General features: G+C 40.5%; 2 protein-coding genes across 2 annotated transcripts in view; one reads left to right on the top strand and one right to left on the bottom strand.

The window, feature by feature from the left end:
• Window positions 1–20,847, bottom strand: part of LOC126935658 (sodium/potassium-transporting ATPase subunit alpha-2) — a 907,274-nt gene that overhangs the window by 416,333 nt on the left and 470,094 nt on the right. The window lies entirely within an intron of this gene.
• Window positions 17,376–19,737, top strand: CRP (C-reactive protein). The gene is made up of 2 exons (XM_050759279.1): window positions 17,376–17,649; window positions 17,898–19,737. Exons 1-2 carry the CDS (start codon window positions 17,589–17,591, stop codon window positions 18,509–18,511), a joined length of 675 nt encoding a protein of 224 aa, XP_050615236.1. The 5' UTR covers window positions 17,376–17,588; the 3' UTR covers window positions 18,512–19,737.

The raw sequence follows: 20,847 nt of genomic DNA, 5'->3' as shown, positions 1-20,847 counted from the left end.
TCTCTTTGATCGTCTAATGTTGACAGTGGGGTGTTAAAGTCTCCCATTATTATTGTGTGGGAGTCTAAGTCTCTTTGTAGGTCTCTAAGGACTTGCTTTATGAATCTGGGTGCTACTGTGTTGGGTGCATATATATTTAGGATAGTTAGCTCTTCTTATTGAGTTGATCCCTTTACCTTTATGTAATGGCCTTGTCTTTTTTGATCTTTGTTGGTTTAAAGTCTGTTTTATCAAAGACTAGCATGGCAACCCCTGCTTTTTTTTGTTTTCCATTTGCTTGGTGGATCTTCCTCCATCCCTTTATTTTGAGCCTATGTGTGTCTCTGCACATGAGATGGATCTCCTGAATATAGCACACTGATGGGTCTTGACTCTTTATCCAATTTGCCAGTCTGTATCTTTTAATTGGATCATTTAGCCCATTTACATTTAAGGTTAATATTGTTATGTGCAAATATGATCCTGTCATTATGATGTTAGCTGGTTATTTTGCTCATTAGTTGATGCATTTCTTCCTAGCATCGGTGGTCTTTACAATTTGGCATGTTTTTGCAGTGGCTGGTACCGGTTATTACTTTCCATGTTTAGTGCTTCCTTCAGGAGTTCTTTTAAGGGAGTCCTGGGGGTGACAAAATCTCTCAGCGTTTGCTTGTCTTGTAAAGGATTTTATTTCTCCTTCACTTATGAAGCTTAGTTTGGCTGGTTATGAAATTCTGGCTTGAAAATGTTTTTCTTTGAGAATGTTGAATATTGGCCCTGCTCTCTTCTGGCTTGTAGAGTTTCTGCCAAGATGTCTGCTGTTAGTCTGATGGACTTCCCTTTGTGGGTAACCCAACCTTTCTCTCTGGCTGCTCTTAATATTTTTTGCTTCATTTGAACTTTGGTGAATCTGATGATTATGTGTCTTGGAGTTGCTCTTCTCAAGGAATATCTTTGTGGCATTCTCTGTATTTCCTGAATTTGAATGTTGGCCTGCCTTGCTAGGTTGGGGAAGTTCTCCTGGATAATATCCTGAAAAATATTTTCCAACTTGGTTCCATTCTCCCCGTCACTTTCAGGTACATCAATCAGACATATATTTGGTCTTTTCACATCGTCCCATATTTCTTGGAGGCTTTGTTCATTTCTTTTTACTCTTTTTTCTCTAAACTTCTCTTCTCACTTCATTTCATTCATTTGATTTTCAATCACTGATACCCTTTCTTCCACTTGATCAAATCAGCTACTGAAGCTTGTGCATGCATCACGTAGTTCTCGTGCCATGGTTTTCGGCTCCATCAGATCATTTAAAGTCTTCTCTACACTGTTTATTCTAGTTAGCCATTTGTCTAATCTTTTTTCAAGGTTTTTAGCTTCTTTGTGATGGATTCGAACATCCTCCTTTAGCTCAGAGAAGTTTGTTATTATCGATTGTTTGAAACTTTCTTCTCTCAACTCGTCAAAGTTGTTCTCCATCCAGCTTTGTTCCATTGCTGGCAAGGAGCTGCTTTCCTTTGGAGAAGAGGTGCTCTGATTTTCAGAATTTTCAGCTTTTCTGCTCTGGTTTCTCCCTATCTTTGTGGTTTTATCTACCTTTGGTCTTTGATGATAGTGACATACAGATGGGGTTTTGGTGTCGATGCCCTTTCTGTTTGTTAGTTTTCCTTCTAACAGTTAGGACTGTCAGCTGCAGGTCTGTTGGAGTTTGCTGGAAGTCCACTCCAGACCCTGTTTGTGTGGGTATCACCAGGAGAGGCTGCAGAACAGCAAATATTGCAGAATGGAAAATGTTGCTGCCTGATCCTTCCTCTGGAAGCTTCATCTCAGAGGGGCACTGGGCTGTATGAGGTGTCAGTTGGCCCCTACTGGGAGGTGCCTCCCAGTTAGTCCACTTGGGGGTCAGGGACCACTTGAGGAGGCAGTCCATCCGTTTTCAGATCTCAAACTCCATGCTGGGAGAACCATTACTCTCTTCAAAGCTGTCAGACAGGGACGTTTAAGTCTGCAGAAGTTTCTGCTGCCTTTGGTTCAGCTATGCCTTGCCTCCAGAGGTGAAGTCTACAGAGGCAGGCAGGTCTCCTTGAGCTGCGGTGGGCTCCACCCAGTTTGAGCTTCCCAGCAGCTTTGTTTACCTACTCAAACCTCAGCAATGGCGGACACCCCTCCGCCAGCCTCGCTGCCACCTTGCAGTTGGATCTTAGACTCCTGTGCTGGCAGTAAGCAAGGCTCCATGGGGGTGGGATCCTCTGAGCCAGGCACGGAATATAATATCCTGGTGTGCTGTTTGCTAAGACTGTTGGAAAAGTGCAGTATTAGGGTGGGAGTGTCCCGATTTTCCAGGTACCATCAGTCACAGCTTCCCTTGGCTAGGAAAGAGAATTCCCGGACCCCTTCCACTTCCTGGGTGAAGTGATGCCCCACCCTGCTTCGTCTCATGCTCCGTGGGCTGCACCCACTGTCTGACAAGCCCCAGTGAGATGAACCTGCTACCTCAGTTGGAAATGCAGAAATCACCCGTCTTCTGCATTGCTCACACTGGGAGCTGTAGACTGGAGCTCTTCCTATTCAGCCATCTTGGAACCTCCCTACCAGAACTTGACTCTTTTATAAAACCCCAAACTGCTGCTTTTGGTCACGTCCAGGAGAATCCTCATGTCTGTTTTCTTCAACACCTTGGTTTTTTCTTGTTGGGATCTTAGCTACAGATTGGCACATTTTAAAACATTTAAATCTTATATAATGTAAACTCCTCTGACTAGAAAATGACAGTGCACTTCAAATTTGCAATCAAATTTGTGTGAAATGCATCTGTATTAGAAAACAAAGTACCACAAACAGTGGCTTAAAACAACAGAAATTAATTTTCTCACAGGCTAGAAATCTGAAATCAAGATGTGAGCAGGGCCATGCCTCCTCTGAAGGCTTTAGGGAAATCCTTCCTTGTGTTTTTCTAGCTTTTAGTGGCTTGCTGGCAATCTTTGGCATTCCAGCAGCCTTGCTCCAATTGCTGCCTTTGTTGTCACATGGTGTTCTCCCTGTGTCCTTGTGTCTTCCTGTCACCATCTTCCTATGAGAACACGAGTCATATTGGATTGGGGCCCACTCTACTTCAGTATGACCTCATCTTAACTAATTACATTGGTAACAATTCTATATCCAGATAGGCTCACATTCTGAAGTACTGGAGGTTAGAATTTTAATATCTATTTTTAAAGGACCATAGTTCAACCCATCAAAACTCCTAATTCAATTTTTTTTGATGTGGAGTCTCACTCTTGTTGCCCAGGCTAGAATGCGTTGGTGTGATCTCAGCTCACTGCAACCTTCTCCTCCCAGGTTCAAGCGATTCTCCAGTCTCAGTCTCCCGAGTACCTGGGATTACAGGGACCCACCATCATGCCCGGCTAATTTTTTTATTTTTAGTAGAGATGAGATTTCACCGTGTTGGCCTGGCTGGTCTCGAACTCCTGACCTCAGGTGATCCACCTGCTTCAGCCTCCCAAAGTGCTGGGATTACAGGTGTGAGCCACTGCATCTGGCTGCAAAAATTTGTATATCAAAAAATAAATTTTGCTACAGAATGTTAGTAGCATTAAATTATTCAAATATTGGAAATACATCACAATATTTTTCATTATAACTAAATATACAAAAGAATTTTGTTGATGAATACTTAATTTTATATTTTCAAAGAATACATCTTAGTAATTAGATTTGCACTTCCAAAGACTATTATGAAAACCACTAAGTTATAAATTATGGAAAGAATCTTGTGCATAGGTTATTAAAATCAGCAAAGTCCGAATTAAAATGATACAGGTAGAAATTTATAAAATTATTAAAAATGACATACAAATTTTGCTCTTTCTTGTTACTTAATTTATGTGATGTGAGGCTAAAACTTTAGGAAGCAAGATGTACCATAAAAAGCATGATATTTCTTCAGAAAATGTATGTGAACACATATATCTAATTCTGGAGTTTGGCTTTTGAGTGTAAGTAAATCGGAATTATGTATTAATATCAGAAATCGTCCCACTAACTTTATTAGACATTGTGTTTGAGCTTTATCCATTTGAAGAGAAAGGCATATGCTCTTAAGGCTAAGTAATCTGAAAGCTACCATTGGTTGTGTTTTGTTTTTTTTAATAGTAGAGTGAGAGAAAGGTCATCAAGAAACAGGAGCAAGGGAAGAACAGCTTCTGAGAAGGCTTAGGAACAGATGTGTGCTCAGATGGCTCAGTTCTGGAAACAAGTTACATGGAATCCAAGGATCTAGAAATGGATTTCCAACTGGATTTGGAAATTCTTTGTGCATCCAAATATCATTTGAGTGTCTTTGCTTAGCTAAACCTATGTCACATGTGGAGCCTTAGCAGCAAAAGTTCTGGGCAATGTAGTTTTTAACTTTGCAAGTATGACAGATTAGGAAGGTAAGCTAGAGGAGAATGTGGTCTTGAGTGAACCAAATTAGTTTACAGAATTTGCCACCTTGGACTTCCAGGGGAATTACCAACAAAGTTGTCCTGTGCTTCATGCTGTACAGGCTCAACACTAAGTCTGTGGTGTGTATCTGATACAGAACACTGTGCTTTATAAATCTCCTGGAATTGGAGTAGCTTGGCCATGGGTATATAGTCTAAGTTCCCCTTCCTGTGAAGGATGTAAGATGACTCTTGAATCCTATAGCCAGAGGTGATGAAATGACCCTGATATGGTTTTGCTTTGTGTCCCCACCCAAATCTCATCTCGAATTGTAATCTTCACATGTTGGGGGAGTGACCTGGTGGGGGTGACTGAATCATGGGGGCAGATTTCCACCTTGTTGTTCTCGTGATAGAACTCTGATGAGATCTGGTTGTTTGATAAGTGTGTGGCCCTCTTCCTTTGCTCTTCATGTAAGATGTGCCTTGCTTTCCTTTCATTTTTTGTCTTGATTGTGTTTCCTGAGGCCTCCCCAGCCATGTGGAACTGTGGGCCAATTAAACCCCTTTTCTTTATAAATTACCCAGTCTCAGCTAGTTCTTTATAGCAGTGTGAAAATGAACCAATACAGACCTTATTGGTGAGTATAAGACTAAATCATAAAACTAGTAAAGAATGATGCCTGCAAATGACTTTTGAAAAAATCCAGACAACTCTTTCTATGAGGGCTTTATCAGATTTCACGACACTTCTCAGGTTAGTTATTTTTATTTTCTTATGTCTATTTCATTGGAACTTATTGCAGAAACCAAAACCAAAAACAACATTTAAAGTGAAAATGTCTATGAATTTACTTGGAGGAGCAACAGCAAATAAGTGGAGTGGAACTAACGAGACACAGTGATTCTGTAGCTGATCGAGTGAGAAGCCCAGGAGACTGAGTAGGTCTTTGAAGAAGAGAGAGAACAGCTCAATCCAGAGTCTGCAAGGGGAATGTCAGGATTGTTGGTGTCTTAGGTCATCAATTATAAATAAGAGCATTGGGCAGGATGGTTGCAAAGCAGGCTTTCATCTGCTATTTATTAGTGAGCATTCCCTCATCATCACTGTTCTGGCAGATCTTCTGATCCCCACTATAGTGGATGTATTTCAGGTGTCTTTTTGGACCTTTTTTTCTGATAACAGATCCCCTACGCAACATCCAAGGGTGGTTTCTGGCAGCCGTGTTTCTATGATGTGTTCTTAAATCCTGATGACAGCTGATTAGATCAACGGTGATCTCCTGACCTAATCTGGATGGGCTGGATTATTCCTCTATTTATAATTTTGAATTAAAACTGAGAGGTTCTCCTTCAGTTTCAGCAGGATTGAAAGATGGAGAGAGAATTTCTTGTATTCCCAGTTCTAGTTCCTCATAAGAAATATCCTTTCAGTAAACCCTTTCAGATTTATGTAATCTGCTGCTCAAATTTCTACTATACAATATTTCTACCATGGCAGTCTACCACTAAGAGACTTACATTAGCAGTTTCAGGTGAAACAGCTGTTTGTTGAGGATTTCCAGGAATCCAACCTTTTTTCTGTAGATAGTTTCATGTCAGAATCTGGCATATGTTTTTCACCAGATCTTAAAGACAGAAAACCACTTGTAAGTGATCTCATAAGATTTGAAGTCTCTTTGGGAAAATTTCTCAATGCCAACGTTTCTGCTATAACATAGCATGTTATGAAGTAACCTCTTGTTCTCCAAAGTTATGTAAAAGATAGCAGGTGTTATGGTTTGGAACGTATCATTCAAAACTTATGCAACGATGTAACTGGAGCAATTTCAAAAATAGTAATTATCTTGATAAAGCTATTATCATAAATAAGTTAAGACATAATACACCAAATATTGAACTTTATCTTAAAAAAGAACAGGTAAATCTCACCTGATAGGCATGTAAAGAAAGATTGAGTGATGGAGACATAAGGCCAGATATATCATGGTCAGAGGGTACAGCATGGTAGTTACTTCTAAGATGGAGCTCATGGCCAGATGGTCGGAGACGAAGAATATTCAGTTCCGTATTTCTCCAGCTGTCTGTGTTCCCCAGTGTTAGTGTATTTTGTGATCATTGCTGGTACTTGGTTGTGGAAAATAGAAACTGGCTGAGAAAACAAAGATGCAATGTCTGTGTCACACTGCTGTCATCCCCCCACCTACCAGTCATAACTGACTTGTTTCATGTTACACAGAAACAAGTGCTATGGCCGAATAGAATGTAGTGAAGACCAACAGGAGGTGCTGGGGGTCTTATCTTGAAGCTACATTTGAGTAGTAAGCACATTTTATTTATTTATTTTTTATTTAAATGGAGTCATCCCCTCCAGAACTGACTCTGGCTCTGTTAATAATATAAGAAAATGATGTAGAAGAAATGCTGCTCTAGAGAGTTCCCAGATGCCCTTCACCAAACTTTCCCTAATATTAACATCTGATCTTACCGTGGTACATTTGTCAAAACTGAAAAACAGCATTGGTACATTACTATGAACCAAACTCCAGTCTTTTTCCAGTTTTTACACTCACGTCCTTTTCCTGTTTTAGGATTCAATCCAGGATACCGCATTACGTTTAGTCATTATGTGACTTCTGGTGTGTGACAGTTTCTCAGTCTTTGCTTGTTTTTTCATAACCTTGATAATTTTGAGGAGTACTGGTCAGGTATTTTGTAGAAAGTCAATTTGGGTTTCTCTGATGTTTGTCTTCTTATTAGACTGAAGTTGTGTTTTGGGGGATGAATTATCTGTTGTTTTAAATACCCATAAATGTAATAGATACATAGATAGATATTTATGTATGCTATATAATCTTGTTTTGAATTTTAAAAGGCAACTATGAGATACCATTTAAATAACTTTTTATAACTTATATTTTAAATTCAATATCGTTTTTGAGATATATCCTTTTGGAATTTTTTTGCTATAATGTGATACATGTGTTCCTGAAAATTCTCATCTTCTGCATAATCATGCACTAAAAATAACAGAGCTTGTGGGATAATTAGACCCATAGATAATTAGGTCTATAGATAACCAGGGACAGACCACTCAAAACCTATTCATTAACACACCAGAGGGCCAACATGAACAGTAAAAATCCCACTGAAATTATTAGCATTATGAAGACTTCTCAGATATGTTCACCAACCTCACAACGAGTCACACTTTTGCAGCCTTCAGCCCAGGGCTCCCACAACCTCTTTTGAAGTGTATGCCTTTTGAGGGATATCACTTCTAATAGAGGCTGGCTTCACCAAAATTTAAAATCTGATAATGAGTGTAGCTTTAGTCATCAATAAAACAAAATTTTAACACAGAGAGAAATGTCATGGCAACTCTTTCATCAGCACTTGCAGCATCACAATAAAGCTTAACACCGTGTAATGCATAATAATTTCTGAAGCCATCAAACTATCTACTGTATGAACTAACAGTACTAGGTAGAATTTTCAGCCTTTATATTAAAATACTTACATATTACTAAGGATTTTTCTTTAATTGTGAGAAAGTGTGAACTTTATTTCTTTACTACATTACCTGTTAGGGAAGATGGTATATGAATAAATATAACTTATATGTTATACTGGCACTATTGTTTTATTTATGTAAGTTTTTATTTTCATATTTTAATTATGCATGGACTAATTTGCATCCAAACCCTTGTATTTGTTGGAGGGCAGGATATATACATATCTTTTCTATCCTTTTTAACTGTGGTACACCATTCCTTCATATGAATATGCATTTCCCAACTGAACAACATTTGAATTCCTTCTATTTGTTTTCCCAGTAACAAGCAGTGCTGCAAAGAATTTCCTTGTATATGTCTCTGAGGGAATTTTTATAGGTTATATTCCTAGAAGTAGAATTACTGGATCATAGGGTATGAATATATTTAATGGAACATATACATTAATTTGGGGAACATTAACACTATTATGTTGCTGGGTCACTCAATGGATGTGGTCTAGGTCTCCGTTTATTCTTTTTTATGTTCTTTAGTAATATAATATAATATTTTATAAAAGTGTTGCACATTTCTGTAAGACCTACTTCCAGGTGCTCTATGAGTTTTATTGATAACGTGACTGGGATCTCTTATATGTTTTATTTTCTAGTTGGTTTCTGCTATAAGAAATGAGTATCTTAGTGTGTTTTATGATTACCTTATACCAACACAAATGGTGAATTCCTGTTGATTCTAATAGTTTATGTGTAGATTTTCTAGGATTTTTAATATAGACCATCATATGTGTAAATTATTGTACACTTTTCTTCTTTTCTGATCATCAGACCACTTTTTTTTTTCTCATATTGCTGCATTGGATTGGACAATGCAGTAGATTGATAGTAGGCATCTTGCCATACCCTTAACTCTAAAGGGAAGTTTCTAAAATTTCATTTTAAGTATGATATTTGCTGTAGGTTTTTAGTAGACATTCTTTTTACTCTTAATTTAGTAAGAATGGAGAAATGATAAATTTAAAAACTTTGGCATCTATTGGAATGGTCTTATGATGTTGCTATTTAAGTCTGTCAAAGAAATACAAATTACATTGGTAGGTTTTTCTTATCTGAAACTATCCCTACATTTCTGAGGAAAACCCTTGAAATGTAAGTGCTAATTATTTTACTTTTTCCAAGATGACCCTCTGTAGCTGGCTACACAGAAAAGGTGCTGGAATACTGTAAATCACAATGTAAACGGCTCAGGCAAACAATCCTTGTCAATCACAACACCTAGACACTTAGCCCTCAGTCACATCAGGGGATGGCTGTTGACTCTTGCTATGAATGTTTTTGCGCTTCATCCTTTCTAAGCTTGCCGAGTCATTTAGCTGCAACTGCAAGGTTTGGATCTCAGCCCCAGCCACACCAGGGAAGGGCAGATGCCCCCTCAAACTATGAATGCTAGGTTGTCACACCGTATTGCTATGGTTTCAGGGACTATGGTCACACCAGGGAAGAAGCCAGTACTTCTCTAATTTTGCAGCTTCATAGCTCAAGGATAGGGATCCCTCTCCTAGAGTCTGATATTCTGTGTTACCAGATCCCTGAGCGTGGCCCTAGAATGTGATGGTTTTTGAGGGCCTCTCACAGCTCTAGCTGTGAGTGTCCCCAGTAACTGCTGCTCCAGTGGGCATGTGAGTGTTGCCTAGACATTTTCTCTTGTTTGCTTAACAACTCTACTTAGTTATAACGTTTCAAAATTTTTACACATAGATTTGACTTGCTTATACTTTATGTAGGATTTTTGCATCTATGTTTATCTATGAGAATGGCTTCTCATTTTCTTTTTTTTGTATCATTTTTGTTTGGGTTTTGTGTTAACTTGTTACTGGATTCTTAAAATAAGTCAGGTAGTTTTATCTTCTTTGCTCGTTTTTAATTATCTATCTTTTTCTTGATACTTTTCTAACACCTGTTGATTCTCATTCCTTTCTAGTATACATATACATGCTACCTGGAGATTTTTCCAATTTTTCGCTGTACCCTAATTATCAAAGTCCTTGCCATTGTTTAGACATGGATCTTTTTAATACCTGCTTGGTGCTCTGTAGCTCTTTTGATCTGATCACTTACTTTTGTTAGCTACTCTAAGATGTTTTTGTATTATTTCTTTGATTATTTTCCTACCTCCAATCTCAATGTTTTCTTTCTCTGAAATCCTTTTTCTGAGTATCATAGTTTTGATTCTCAAGATTTTTGTCTTATTTATTTTTTGTCTAAACTTTGTATACTCTGATTATATTGATTATACTTCTCAACAAAAACTTCTCTATTTGCTCTTATACTCTGTTTCCTATTGTATTTGTTGAATGAGGTGCCCACTTTTCATGGTATTAATTATCTCAGCATTTCTATGGATGCCATTCCTGTTTTCTGTAGCCTATCTCTAGGGATTATGAGGAATGAGCCAGAAGTGCTGGCAGGGTATACCACTAATTTGTCTTTTGGATGTGGGAGCATGAGGTTTCCTCCTGGGTGTCTTTGGACTCCTTGGGCAAGGTCCCACCTGTCAGGCCAAAGGACTCTGATTGCTTCAGACTAAGAGCAAATGCCTCTGCTGCTTAATGCTTGGCCCAGAGGCATGGTAGCAGCGACCCCTTAATCAATCTCTCCAATACTTTGTGCCACTTGTTTCCATTGTCCCTTTCTTTCAAGATTCCCTGAAACACTTCAAATTTTTATAGTGGACCTTCCTCTGCATATGTTCTGGGTTATGGTTTCTTCTATTAATATAATTTATCTGCTTTCTGACTTCCAGAGATTCTTCTATTTATTTCTGTTGAATGAAACTTTTTTTTTTCTGGCCCTACATTAACTTATATTAAAAAATGCTTTTTTTGTTATTCATAGGAATTGAAGTGGGAAGATGATATTAGTGCTAGTGCTCAGTCCACCATTGATGAAATTTGTCTTCCATGCTTTTTCTGCCATTCCTTCAGTTATTCCTTTATCTATTCACCCCACAGCACTACTGAGCACCAACTCTGTGCCAGGCTTTGCAATAGGCTGGCTTTCAAGAAAGAAATGCTATTATCCATAAATAAAAGAGTCTGACTTTCCTCTCATTTTTTTCTAATAGAGATGATGATGCTGTATTTGCATCAATCTATCTGTACAGTTATTCTTGACCTTAGATTATCTTTCTTAGTTGCCTAGCCAAGGTTAGAGTTGTAATGTTTGACCACCAAATAAGTAAAATCAACTGGTCTTTGTACCAATAATCAAACCTTCTTGGCCTCATTCACATAGTGTTTGACATAGGAGTACTAGCTACATAACTTTGAACACTGCTCTGTATAGCTCCATATTTGATCAGTTTTTGATTCCTATGAATTTTCTTACTGACATACCTTTTACATTCATCCTCTTCTCTACATTCCTACTGCTTCTGTGCTAGTTTTGAGTCCTATTATCTTTTTTGTTTGTTTGTTTCCTTGAGACAGAGTCTCTGTCACCTAGACTGGAGTGCAGTGGCACGATCTCGGCTCACTGCAACTCTGCCTTCCAGGTTCAAGTGTTAAATCACATTATCTTTAACATAATTTGTCTAGTTAACTGGCTTATTGCCTGATCCCTAGAAAATGTTCCTAAGATATGTCTTGGTTGAATTAATGAACTAAGACCCACAAAGTGGTCTCCCAATTTATAATCTCTCTCACACCAATATATTATTCATATTGCTGCCAATAAAAATTCTTTTTTTTTTTTTTTTTTTTTTTTTTTTTTGAGACGGAGTCTTGCTCTGTAGCCCGGGCTGGAGTGCAGTGGCCGGATCTCAGCTCACTGCAAGCTCCGCCTCCCGGGTTTACGCCATTCTCCTGCCTCAGCCTCCGGAGTAGCTGGGACTACAGGCTCCCGCCACCTCGCCCGGCTAGTTTTTTTTTTTTTTTTTTTTTTTGTATTTTTAGTAGAGACGGGGTTTCACCGTGTTAGCCAGGATGGTCTCGATCTCCTGACCTCGTGATCCGCCCGTCTCGGCCTCCCAAAGTGCTGGGATTACAGGCTTGAGCCACCGCGCCCGGCCTACTGCCAATAAAAATTCTAAAACACTGATCTGACTCTACTCTTTCTTTGTTCAAGAAATCTTCAAAGTCTCTCACTTGCTTCATGTGAAAGACCGTAGGCCCAAATTTTCTATAGATTATTTTAGTAATAAGTTTATAGAAATATCGGCAACAGAAGCAAACAGCAATATGTTACAAGTACAAATGTAACTATTTTGCTGATAAAGCAGAACAGCAATTCTAATAGTGATTAGGAAGTAGTAAATACCAAGTAGAAGCTACACTAATAAATTAAGTAGGATAGAGTCTGAATAAAAGAATGACTTGGTACAATCTGTGGAGTAGGATATCTTAGAATTTTGTCTTGCAAATTCATACAATTTTAAACTGGAAAGATACTAATTTATTAACGTGGACAATCACAGTTATAAAGATTCAAATAAGTTTTTCAGAGTTTGTGTACAAAACAATAGAAGATGAAATTTGGCGGTAACCATGCTCATATTATTCTCTTAGTTTTGAACCTCCCACTTCAATTTTTGTGACTCAGTTTAAATGCTTCCCCTTGCATAAAACCTGTGCTTCTGTGGAAGGATTCTGGTGGCAAGGATACCAGTGTATGTATTATTTCAGGGCAAGTGATGATTGGTTTGGACACACAATGTCCTGGATTCAGGGTGTTGTTAGGAAGGCATTTCTATTTGTCAAAAGTTAGTCAAATGTTAAGTATCATAATACCTGCTGAAATGTGTACAGTAAGTAAAAAGGGAGTTTATTGACTAATGAAACTCAGAAGACGTGAGGTGAAGCTGGCATCAGGTGAGACTGGATTCAGAGACTCAAACAATGTTATTGAGGCACAGTCTATCTCTCAGCTCTACTTGTGAGTCAAGGATGGTGTATTAATTGTTTTTCACACTACTGTAAGTAACTACCTGAGTATGGGTAATTTATACACAAAAGAAAATTTTAATGAACTCACAGTTCCACATGTTTGAAGGAGGACTCAGGAAACTTACTATCATGGTGGAAGGTGAAGGGGAAGCAGGCATTTTCTTCACAAGGCAGCGAGAGAGAGAGAGAGTGAGGGGGGAACTGCCAAGCACTTTCATTTAAATCATCGGACCTCGTGAGAACTCATTCACTACCATGAGAACAGCATGGGCAAAACTACCTCCATGATCCAATCTCCTCCCACCATATCCCTCCCTCGACTCATGGGGATTACAATTTGAGATGACATTTGGGTGGGAACACAGAACCAAGCCATATCATTCCACCTCTGGCTCCTCCAAAATCTCATGTTCTTTTCACATTACAAAACCAATCATGCCTTCCCAACAGTCACCCAAACTTAACTCATTTCAGCATTAACTCAAAAGTCCAAGTCTAAAGTTTCATCTGAGACAAGGCAAGTCACTTATGCCTATTAGCCTAGTAAAATAAAAAACAAGTTAGTTACTTCCAAGATACAGAGGGGGTATAGGCATTGGGTAAATGTTCCTGTTCCAAATGGGGGAAATTGGCCAAAACAAAGGGGCCACAGGCCCCATGTAAGTCTCAAATTTGGCACGGCACTCATGAAATCTTAAAGCTCCAAAATAATCTCTTTTGATTCCATGTCTCACATCCAGGGCATGTTGATGCCAGTGGTAGGCTTCCATGGCCTTGGGCAGCTCCATACTTGTGGCTCTGCAGGGTACAGCCCCTGTGGCTGCTTTCACGGGCTGGCATTGAACACTTGCAGCTTTTCTAAGCACAGGTGTAAGCTGTCAGTGGATCTAACATTCTGGGGTCTGGAGGACAGTGGCCCTCTTCTCACAGCTCCACTAGGCAGTGCCCCAGTGGGGACTCTGTGTGGGCACTCCAACCCCACATTTCCCTGCAGCATTGCCCTAGTAGAGGTTTTCCATGAGGGCTCCATGCCTGTAGAAGACTTCTGCCTGAACATCCAGGTGTTTCTATGTATCTTCTGAAATCTAGACAGAAGCTCTCAAAGCTCAACTCTTGTCTTCTGTGCACCTGCATCCTCAACACCACTTGGAAGCCACAAAGGCTTGGGGTTTGCACCTTCTGAAGCAATGGCCTGAGCTATATACATTGCCCCCTTTTAGGCATGGCTGGAGCTGGAGCAGCTGGCACACAAGATGCCATGTTCCTAGGCTGCACAGAGCAGCGGGGGTCTGGGCCTGGCCCACGAAACCATTATTTCCTCCTAGGCTTTTGGACCTGTGATGGGAGGGAGTGCTATGAAGATCTCTGGAATGACCTGAAGACATTTTCCTCATTATTTAGGCTATCAACATTCAACTCCTCATTACTTATGCGAAGTTCTGCAGCCAGCTTGAATTCTTCCCCAGAAAATGGGTTTTTCTTTTCTACCACATGGTCAGGCTGCACATTTTCCAAACTTTTATGCTCTTTTTCCCTTTTAAATGTAAGTTCCAATTTCAGATCATCTTTTTGTGAACACATATGATTGTATGTTTTCAGAAAAAGCCAGGTCACTTCTTGAATGCTGTGGTGCTTAGAAATTTCTTCTGCCAGATACTATAAATCATGTCTCTTAAAAGTTCCACAGATCTCTAGGGCATGGGCAAAGTGCCACCAGTGTCTTTGTTAAAGCATAGCAAGAGTGACTTTTACTCCCGTTCCCAATAAGTTCCTCATCTCCATCTGAGGACACCTCTGCATGAACTTCATTGTCCATATCATTATCAGCATTTTGGTCAAAACTGTTCAACAAAACTCAGGAAGTTCCAAGCTTTTCCACATCTTCCTGTCTTCTTCTGAGCCCCCCAAACTGTTCCAGCCTCTGCCCATAGCTAGTTCCAAAGTTGCTTCCACATTTTTAGGAATCTTTATAGCAGTATTCCACTATCCTGGTACCAATTTTCTGTATTAGTTTGTTTTTACACTGCTATAAAGAGCTACCTGAGACTGAGTAATTTATAAACAAAAGAGGTTTAACTGACTCACAGTTCTGCATGGCTGGGGAGGCCTCAAGAAACTTACAATTATGGCAGAAGGCAAAGGGGAAGCAGGTACCTTCTTCACAAGGTGGCAGGAGAGACAGAGGGTGGGGAGGAACTGCCAAACACTTTTAAACCATCAGATCTTGTGAGAACCCACTCACTAACATGAGAACAGCATAGGGGAAACTGCTTTTATGATCCATCCACCTCCCACCAGGTCCCTCCCTTGACATGTGGGGATTGCAATTCAAGATGAGATCTGGGTGAGGACACAGAGCCAAACCATATCAGATAGAGAGTGGTGGGACAGAAGACCACTTCTTTTAGGCATAAAGCCTTGAAATTATTTCGCTTTTAAACTAGGAGCAAGAATTCAGGAGGAAGTTGGTCAGGCATGATGGCTAATGTCTGTAATCCCAGCACTTTGTGAGGCTGAGATGGGCAGATCGCGAGGTCAGGAGATTGAGACCATCCTGGCTAACATGATGAAACCCTATCTCTACTAAAAATATAAAAAATTAGCTGGGCATGGTGGCATGTGCCTATAATCCCAGCTACTCGGGAGGCTGAGGCAGGAAAATCACTTGAATGCAGGAGGTGGAGGTTGCAGTGAGCTGAGATTGTGTCACTGCACTCCAGTCTGGGTGACAGAGAGAGACTCCATCTCACACACACACACAAATAAGAATTCAGGAGAAAGTTATAAACTGTGTTGAATGTTGCTGAGAAGCTGGGTAAAATAAGAACGGAAAATTCATTATTGAATTTAATGAGAGAGGTGTTTGTTTATGTTGGCTTCACTAGAGTGGTGAAGGCCAATGTCTGATTTCCATGGATTGAGGAGGGAACAGGAGATTGGAAAATAGAGGTTGTAAACACCCATAAACCTTTCCTTCCTTCCTCCCTCTCTCCCTCCCATCCTCCTTTTTTTCTCTTTCTTCTTTCTCTAAAATATTAAATTTATTATAGTATGGTTTTATGGAAATGATCAAGTAAAGATGAATAAATTAATAATGCAGAAGATAGGATACCTATAGGAGCAAAATCCCTTGTGTGGTCGACAGAGTCTGGGATTCACTGAAGAAGTGCAAGGGTTGGCCTTAGATGTAATACAGGGAGAGCTCATCACTTTTAATAGAGGAAGACAGAAAGGCTGGTACACTGGGTTGTAGGAGGATGTATAAGGATATCAGTTAGGTGTTAAGAACAGAAAGACTGAGTTCAAAGTGATTTAACAAAAGAAGAGAATATTTCTCCTTTAAGTAAGTGTTCAGGTAGGCAGTCTACAGCTGATACAGTGGCTCCATACTCAATTATCCAGGCTCCATCTATCTTGTTGCCATGCCAACCTCAACATGCAGCTTACACTTGCTGGCCTGCAAGTGAACTGTTCCATCTCCTGCTATCATGACTGAATACTAGCCAAAGGGAAAAAGGGGGAAGTGGGAGGGGAAGGCATATACCTTTCTTAAAGAGCACAACCTAGAGATTGTCCCTATTCTGTTCATATCTCATTGGCCTTAATTTAATCACATCATCACTGCAATCTACAGTGGGGGCTGGGAAATTTGGTGTTTGAGGGGATGACCAAGCGCCCAACTGAAAATGTTATTCTTATCTTATGAGAAGTAGAGAATGGATGTGAGGGAATGGCTAGAAACCTCTGCTACAAAGGATATGGTGGTTCTTTTCTGATTGCTTCTAACTTCTCAATGAAAGGTGAGTTCATCAGCTGAGTAAAAGAATGAATGAGATTTTGGGGACTTGAGGAGCAAGGAGAAGGAGTATAATAGTCATTTTGAAGAGTGAGTTAAGTAGGGAACTGTAGTAAGATGGACAGACAGTGTGGAGAGATTACTTGAATCTTGTGGACAGAGGAAAGAGTAGAATCAGATTATCCTGACTCCTGCCTGAAGCTTTACATATTCAGAGAAAAATGTTGGAAGAAACTCTGACATAATGCTATGTCTGTCATCAGCACACATTTCACAGGACTTTTACTGTCAGGGCTGTCATTTAGTGCCAAGATGTTTAGAGAGCTCTTAATAAGTATAATCAGTTGGCTAAGAAAATGTGTCCATGACTCAGGGAAGGGCATATTTGTTTTCCTCATTTCCCAATCTGTAAATAAGCAAATTCTGAAAGAGGTTAGTGAAAATATCCATATCCAGAAGCTGTCAGCTTTCCTTCGTCAAACTCTATGACTTGGGCTGAAGTGGGTGTTGGAGAGGCAGCTACCATGTGCACCCAGATGACCATTCATTTAATATGTTACTATTTCCCATTATTTTCTCAGGATAGATAGCCAAAGTGGAACCCTGGGAGATTTCTTCATTTTTCCTGTCACAAAGAATTGGTAATTCAGTAGTCATAGGAGTTTGTAATAAATAACACACATTGATTTCTCTGTTCTGGAATAATTTTGCTTCTCCTCTTCCCGAAGCTCTGACACTTGCCCCAACAGGCAATGATGGGAAATTATTTACAAAGTGGCACAAACTCCCTTACTGCTTTGGATATAAATCCAGGCAGGAGGGGATAGCTCTGAGGCAAGAGATCTAGGACTTCTAGCCCCTGAACTTTCAGCCGAATACATCTTTTCCAAAGGAGTGAATTCAGGCCCTTGTATCACTGGCAGCAGGGCGTGACCATGGAGAAGCTGTTGTGTTTCTTGGTCTTGACCAGCCTCTCTCATGCTTTTGGCCAGACAGGTAAGGGCCACCCCAGGCTATGGGAGAGATTTGATCTGAGGTATGGAGATGGGGTCTAAGACTGTATGAACAGAACAGTGGAGCACCCATCATGATGTGCGTGTGTGTGTGTGTGTGTGTGTGATGTGTGTGTGTAACTGCAGAAGGGGTCAGTCTGTTTCTCAACTTTAAACTCTATACGTAAGTGAGGGGATAGATCTTTGTGATCTGAGAAATCTCTCATATTTGCTTGTTTTTCTGGCTCACAGACATGTCGATGAAGGCTTTTGTGTTTCCCAAAGAGTCGGATAATTCCTATGTAACCCTCAAAGCACGGTTAACGAAGCCTCTCAAAGCCTTCACTGTGTGCCTCCACTTCTACACAGAACTGTCCTCAACCCGTGGGTACAGTATTTTCTCTTATGCCACCAAGAGACAAAATAATGAGATTCTCATCTTTTGGTCTAAGGATATAGGATACAGTTTTACAGTGGGTGGGTCTGAAATATTATTCGAAGTTCCTGAAGTCACAGTAGCTCCAGTACACATTTGTACAAGCTGGGAGTCCGCCTCGGGGATCGTGGAGTTCTGGGTGGATGGAAAGCCCAGGGCAAGGAAGAGTCTGAAGAGGGGATACACTGTGGGGGAAGATGCAAGCATTATCTTGGGGCAGGAGCAGGATTCCTTCGGTGGGAGCTTTGAAACACAGCAGTCCCTGGTGGGAGACATTGGAAATGTGAACATGTGGGACTTTGTGCTGTCACCAGATGAGATTAGCACCGTCTATCGTGGCGGGCCCTTCAGTCCTAGTGTCCTGTACTGGCGGTCACTGAAGTATGAAGTGCAAGGTGAAGTGTTCATCAAACCCCAGCTGTGGTCCTGATGGTACCTCCCGGTTTTTTACACCGCACGCGCCCCACGTCTCTGTCTCTAGTACCTCCCGGTTTTTCACACTGCCTGGTTCCCATGTGGTTGTCTCTGGGCCTTTGTTCCCCTGTATGCATTGCAGGCCTGCTCCACCCTCCTCAGCACCTGAGAATGGAGGTAAAGTGTCTGGTCTGGGAGCTCGTTAACTATGCTGGGAAACTTTGTCCAAAAGAATCAGAATTTGAGGTGTTTTGTTTTCATTTTTATTTCTTTTTAAGTTGGACAGATCTTGGAGATAATGTCTTACCCTCACATAGATGAAAACACTGACACCCAGAAAGGAGAAATGATGTTTTAAAAAATGTCACAAGGCAAGAACTGAGAAGGAAGTGCTGGTCTTCTATTTAATTCCCCGCCCAGGACCCCCAGAAAGCAGGAGGGCATTGCCCACATTCACAGGGCTCTTCAGTCTCAGAATCAGGACATTGGCCAGGTCTCTGGTTTGGGTCCAGAGTGCTCATGATCATGCCATGGAACTGCTGGACCCAGGTCTCCTGAAATGGGAAGCCCAGCAATACTGCACAGTTCCTCCATTTTTCTCAAAGCACACTGGAAACGCCGTTAGAATTGCCCTAGCAGAGAAGGTCTGCTTTTTTTCCAGAGCAGAATGAGGCACTAGGTATAAATATGTTGTTACTGCCAAGAACTTACATAACAATAGTTTTTGTTTGCTCGCAGTGCTTTCTTAATTTTATGGCTCTTCTGGGAAACTCCTCCCCTTTTGCACATGAACCTTGTGGGGCTGTGAATTCCTTCTTTAACCCCTCATTCCCAATATACCCAGGCCACAAGAGTGGACATGAACCACAGGGTGTCCTGTCAGAGTAGCCCATCTCCCATCTCCCCAGCTCCCTATCTGGAGGATAGTTGGATAGTTATGTGTTCCCAGCAGGACCAATTATAGCCTTTCCAAGGATTGAGTTATGGCCTTTGGGAGTGAGATATCTTCTTGCTGCTGGATTTCCAAGCTGAGAAGACATGAACCTGGGACCACCAGTAGCCATCTTGTTTGCCACATGGAGAGAGACTGAAGACAGAAGCCAAACTGGAAGTGGAGGAGCCAAGGGATTGACAAACAACAGAGCCTTGACCACATGGAGTCTCTGAATCAGCCTTTTCCAGAACCAGATCTATACCTGGACTGCCCAGGTCCATAAGCCAATAAAGCCCGTGTTTACCTGAGCAAGTCCAAGCTGTTTTCTGATGGTTGCTGTAGAGGTTGTGACTAACTTCTCTAAGGGCCTTTGAAACCAAGTCCCTGTAACTTTACACTGCCCATTACACAACATATCCATGGCACTTCAACCTGTCCCCGAAAGTCCCCTGAAGGGATTCCCTCTGACAAGCACATCCCTCTTTTGAGACAGCTGGCCATTCATGTGTGGCCAGTTGTGGGGGTTTTAATACTCTCATTCTATCATTATTCCAATTTGGGAGCAAAAACTAAAGATCATTGAGATCCATGAATCTGTTGCCAGGTTCAGTGACTAGAATGCACTTGCCCCAGTTGGTTCCGGTTCTTTGTAGAAACAGACCACTCAAAGATGACAGCGGCTGGCTTCCTCCAGAAGTGTCCTTCCTCCAGTACGGTCTTTCAGTACTAAGTGACCAGTAGAAGTTACTCCATAAAGACCACAGCCAGGAATGAATTATGGGGCTTCCTGCATATCAAATGGTTACCTAGGGAAGGCATATGGTAAACTAGTTAAGCCCAGAGGTTCTGGAATCAGACTGCCTAGGTTCAAATCCTGGCTTTACAACTTACTAGCTATGTGACCTTAGGTAATATAACCTCTTTATGTCTCAGTTTTCTTACCTACAAAGCAGGAGAAATAATAGTAAGTAGCTCAAAGGATTGCAATAAGAATCAAAGAAAATCATGCAAGCAAAGCACTTACTACAGTGCCTGGCACGTAGTAAGCTCTTATAACAGTTTTCTGCTCTTATTCTTATTAAGCCATTTTGTATTATATCCATAAACGTAGATTCATTATACGCCATAAAAATACAACTTGGTAGAATTTATCTCGGTTGGCAGCAGCTGAAGTTTCTCATTTGCTAAGAATTAAGTTTGGAATGTTAGAAGGATGAATAACAAATCTTTGAAGCCGTTATTTATATGAATATTGACTTCTCTAATTGACTTTTGATAACCATTTGTAAGCACAGAAGTTAAGGATACATTCTCAGACAAAAAGGAGAGTGCAAATATTCTCTGTTGTCCAATTAGGGCAGATCCATCCATCCTCACATTCAGCTAAGCAGAAGAGAGGATGGATACTCTTTTCTAGT

Source organism: Macaca thibetana, chromosome 1, assembly GCF_024542745.1.
Source record: "Macaca thibetana thibetana isolate TM-01 chromosome 1, ASM2454274v1, whole genome shotgun sequence".
NCBI lineage: Eukaryota > Metazoa > Chordata > Mammalia > Primates > Cercopithecidae > Macaca > Macaca thibetana.
The sequence above is the reverse complement of the archived record's forward strand: the minus strand, read 5'-3'. Positions and strand labels throughout refer to the sequence as shown.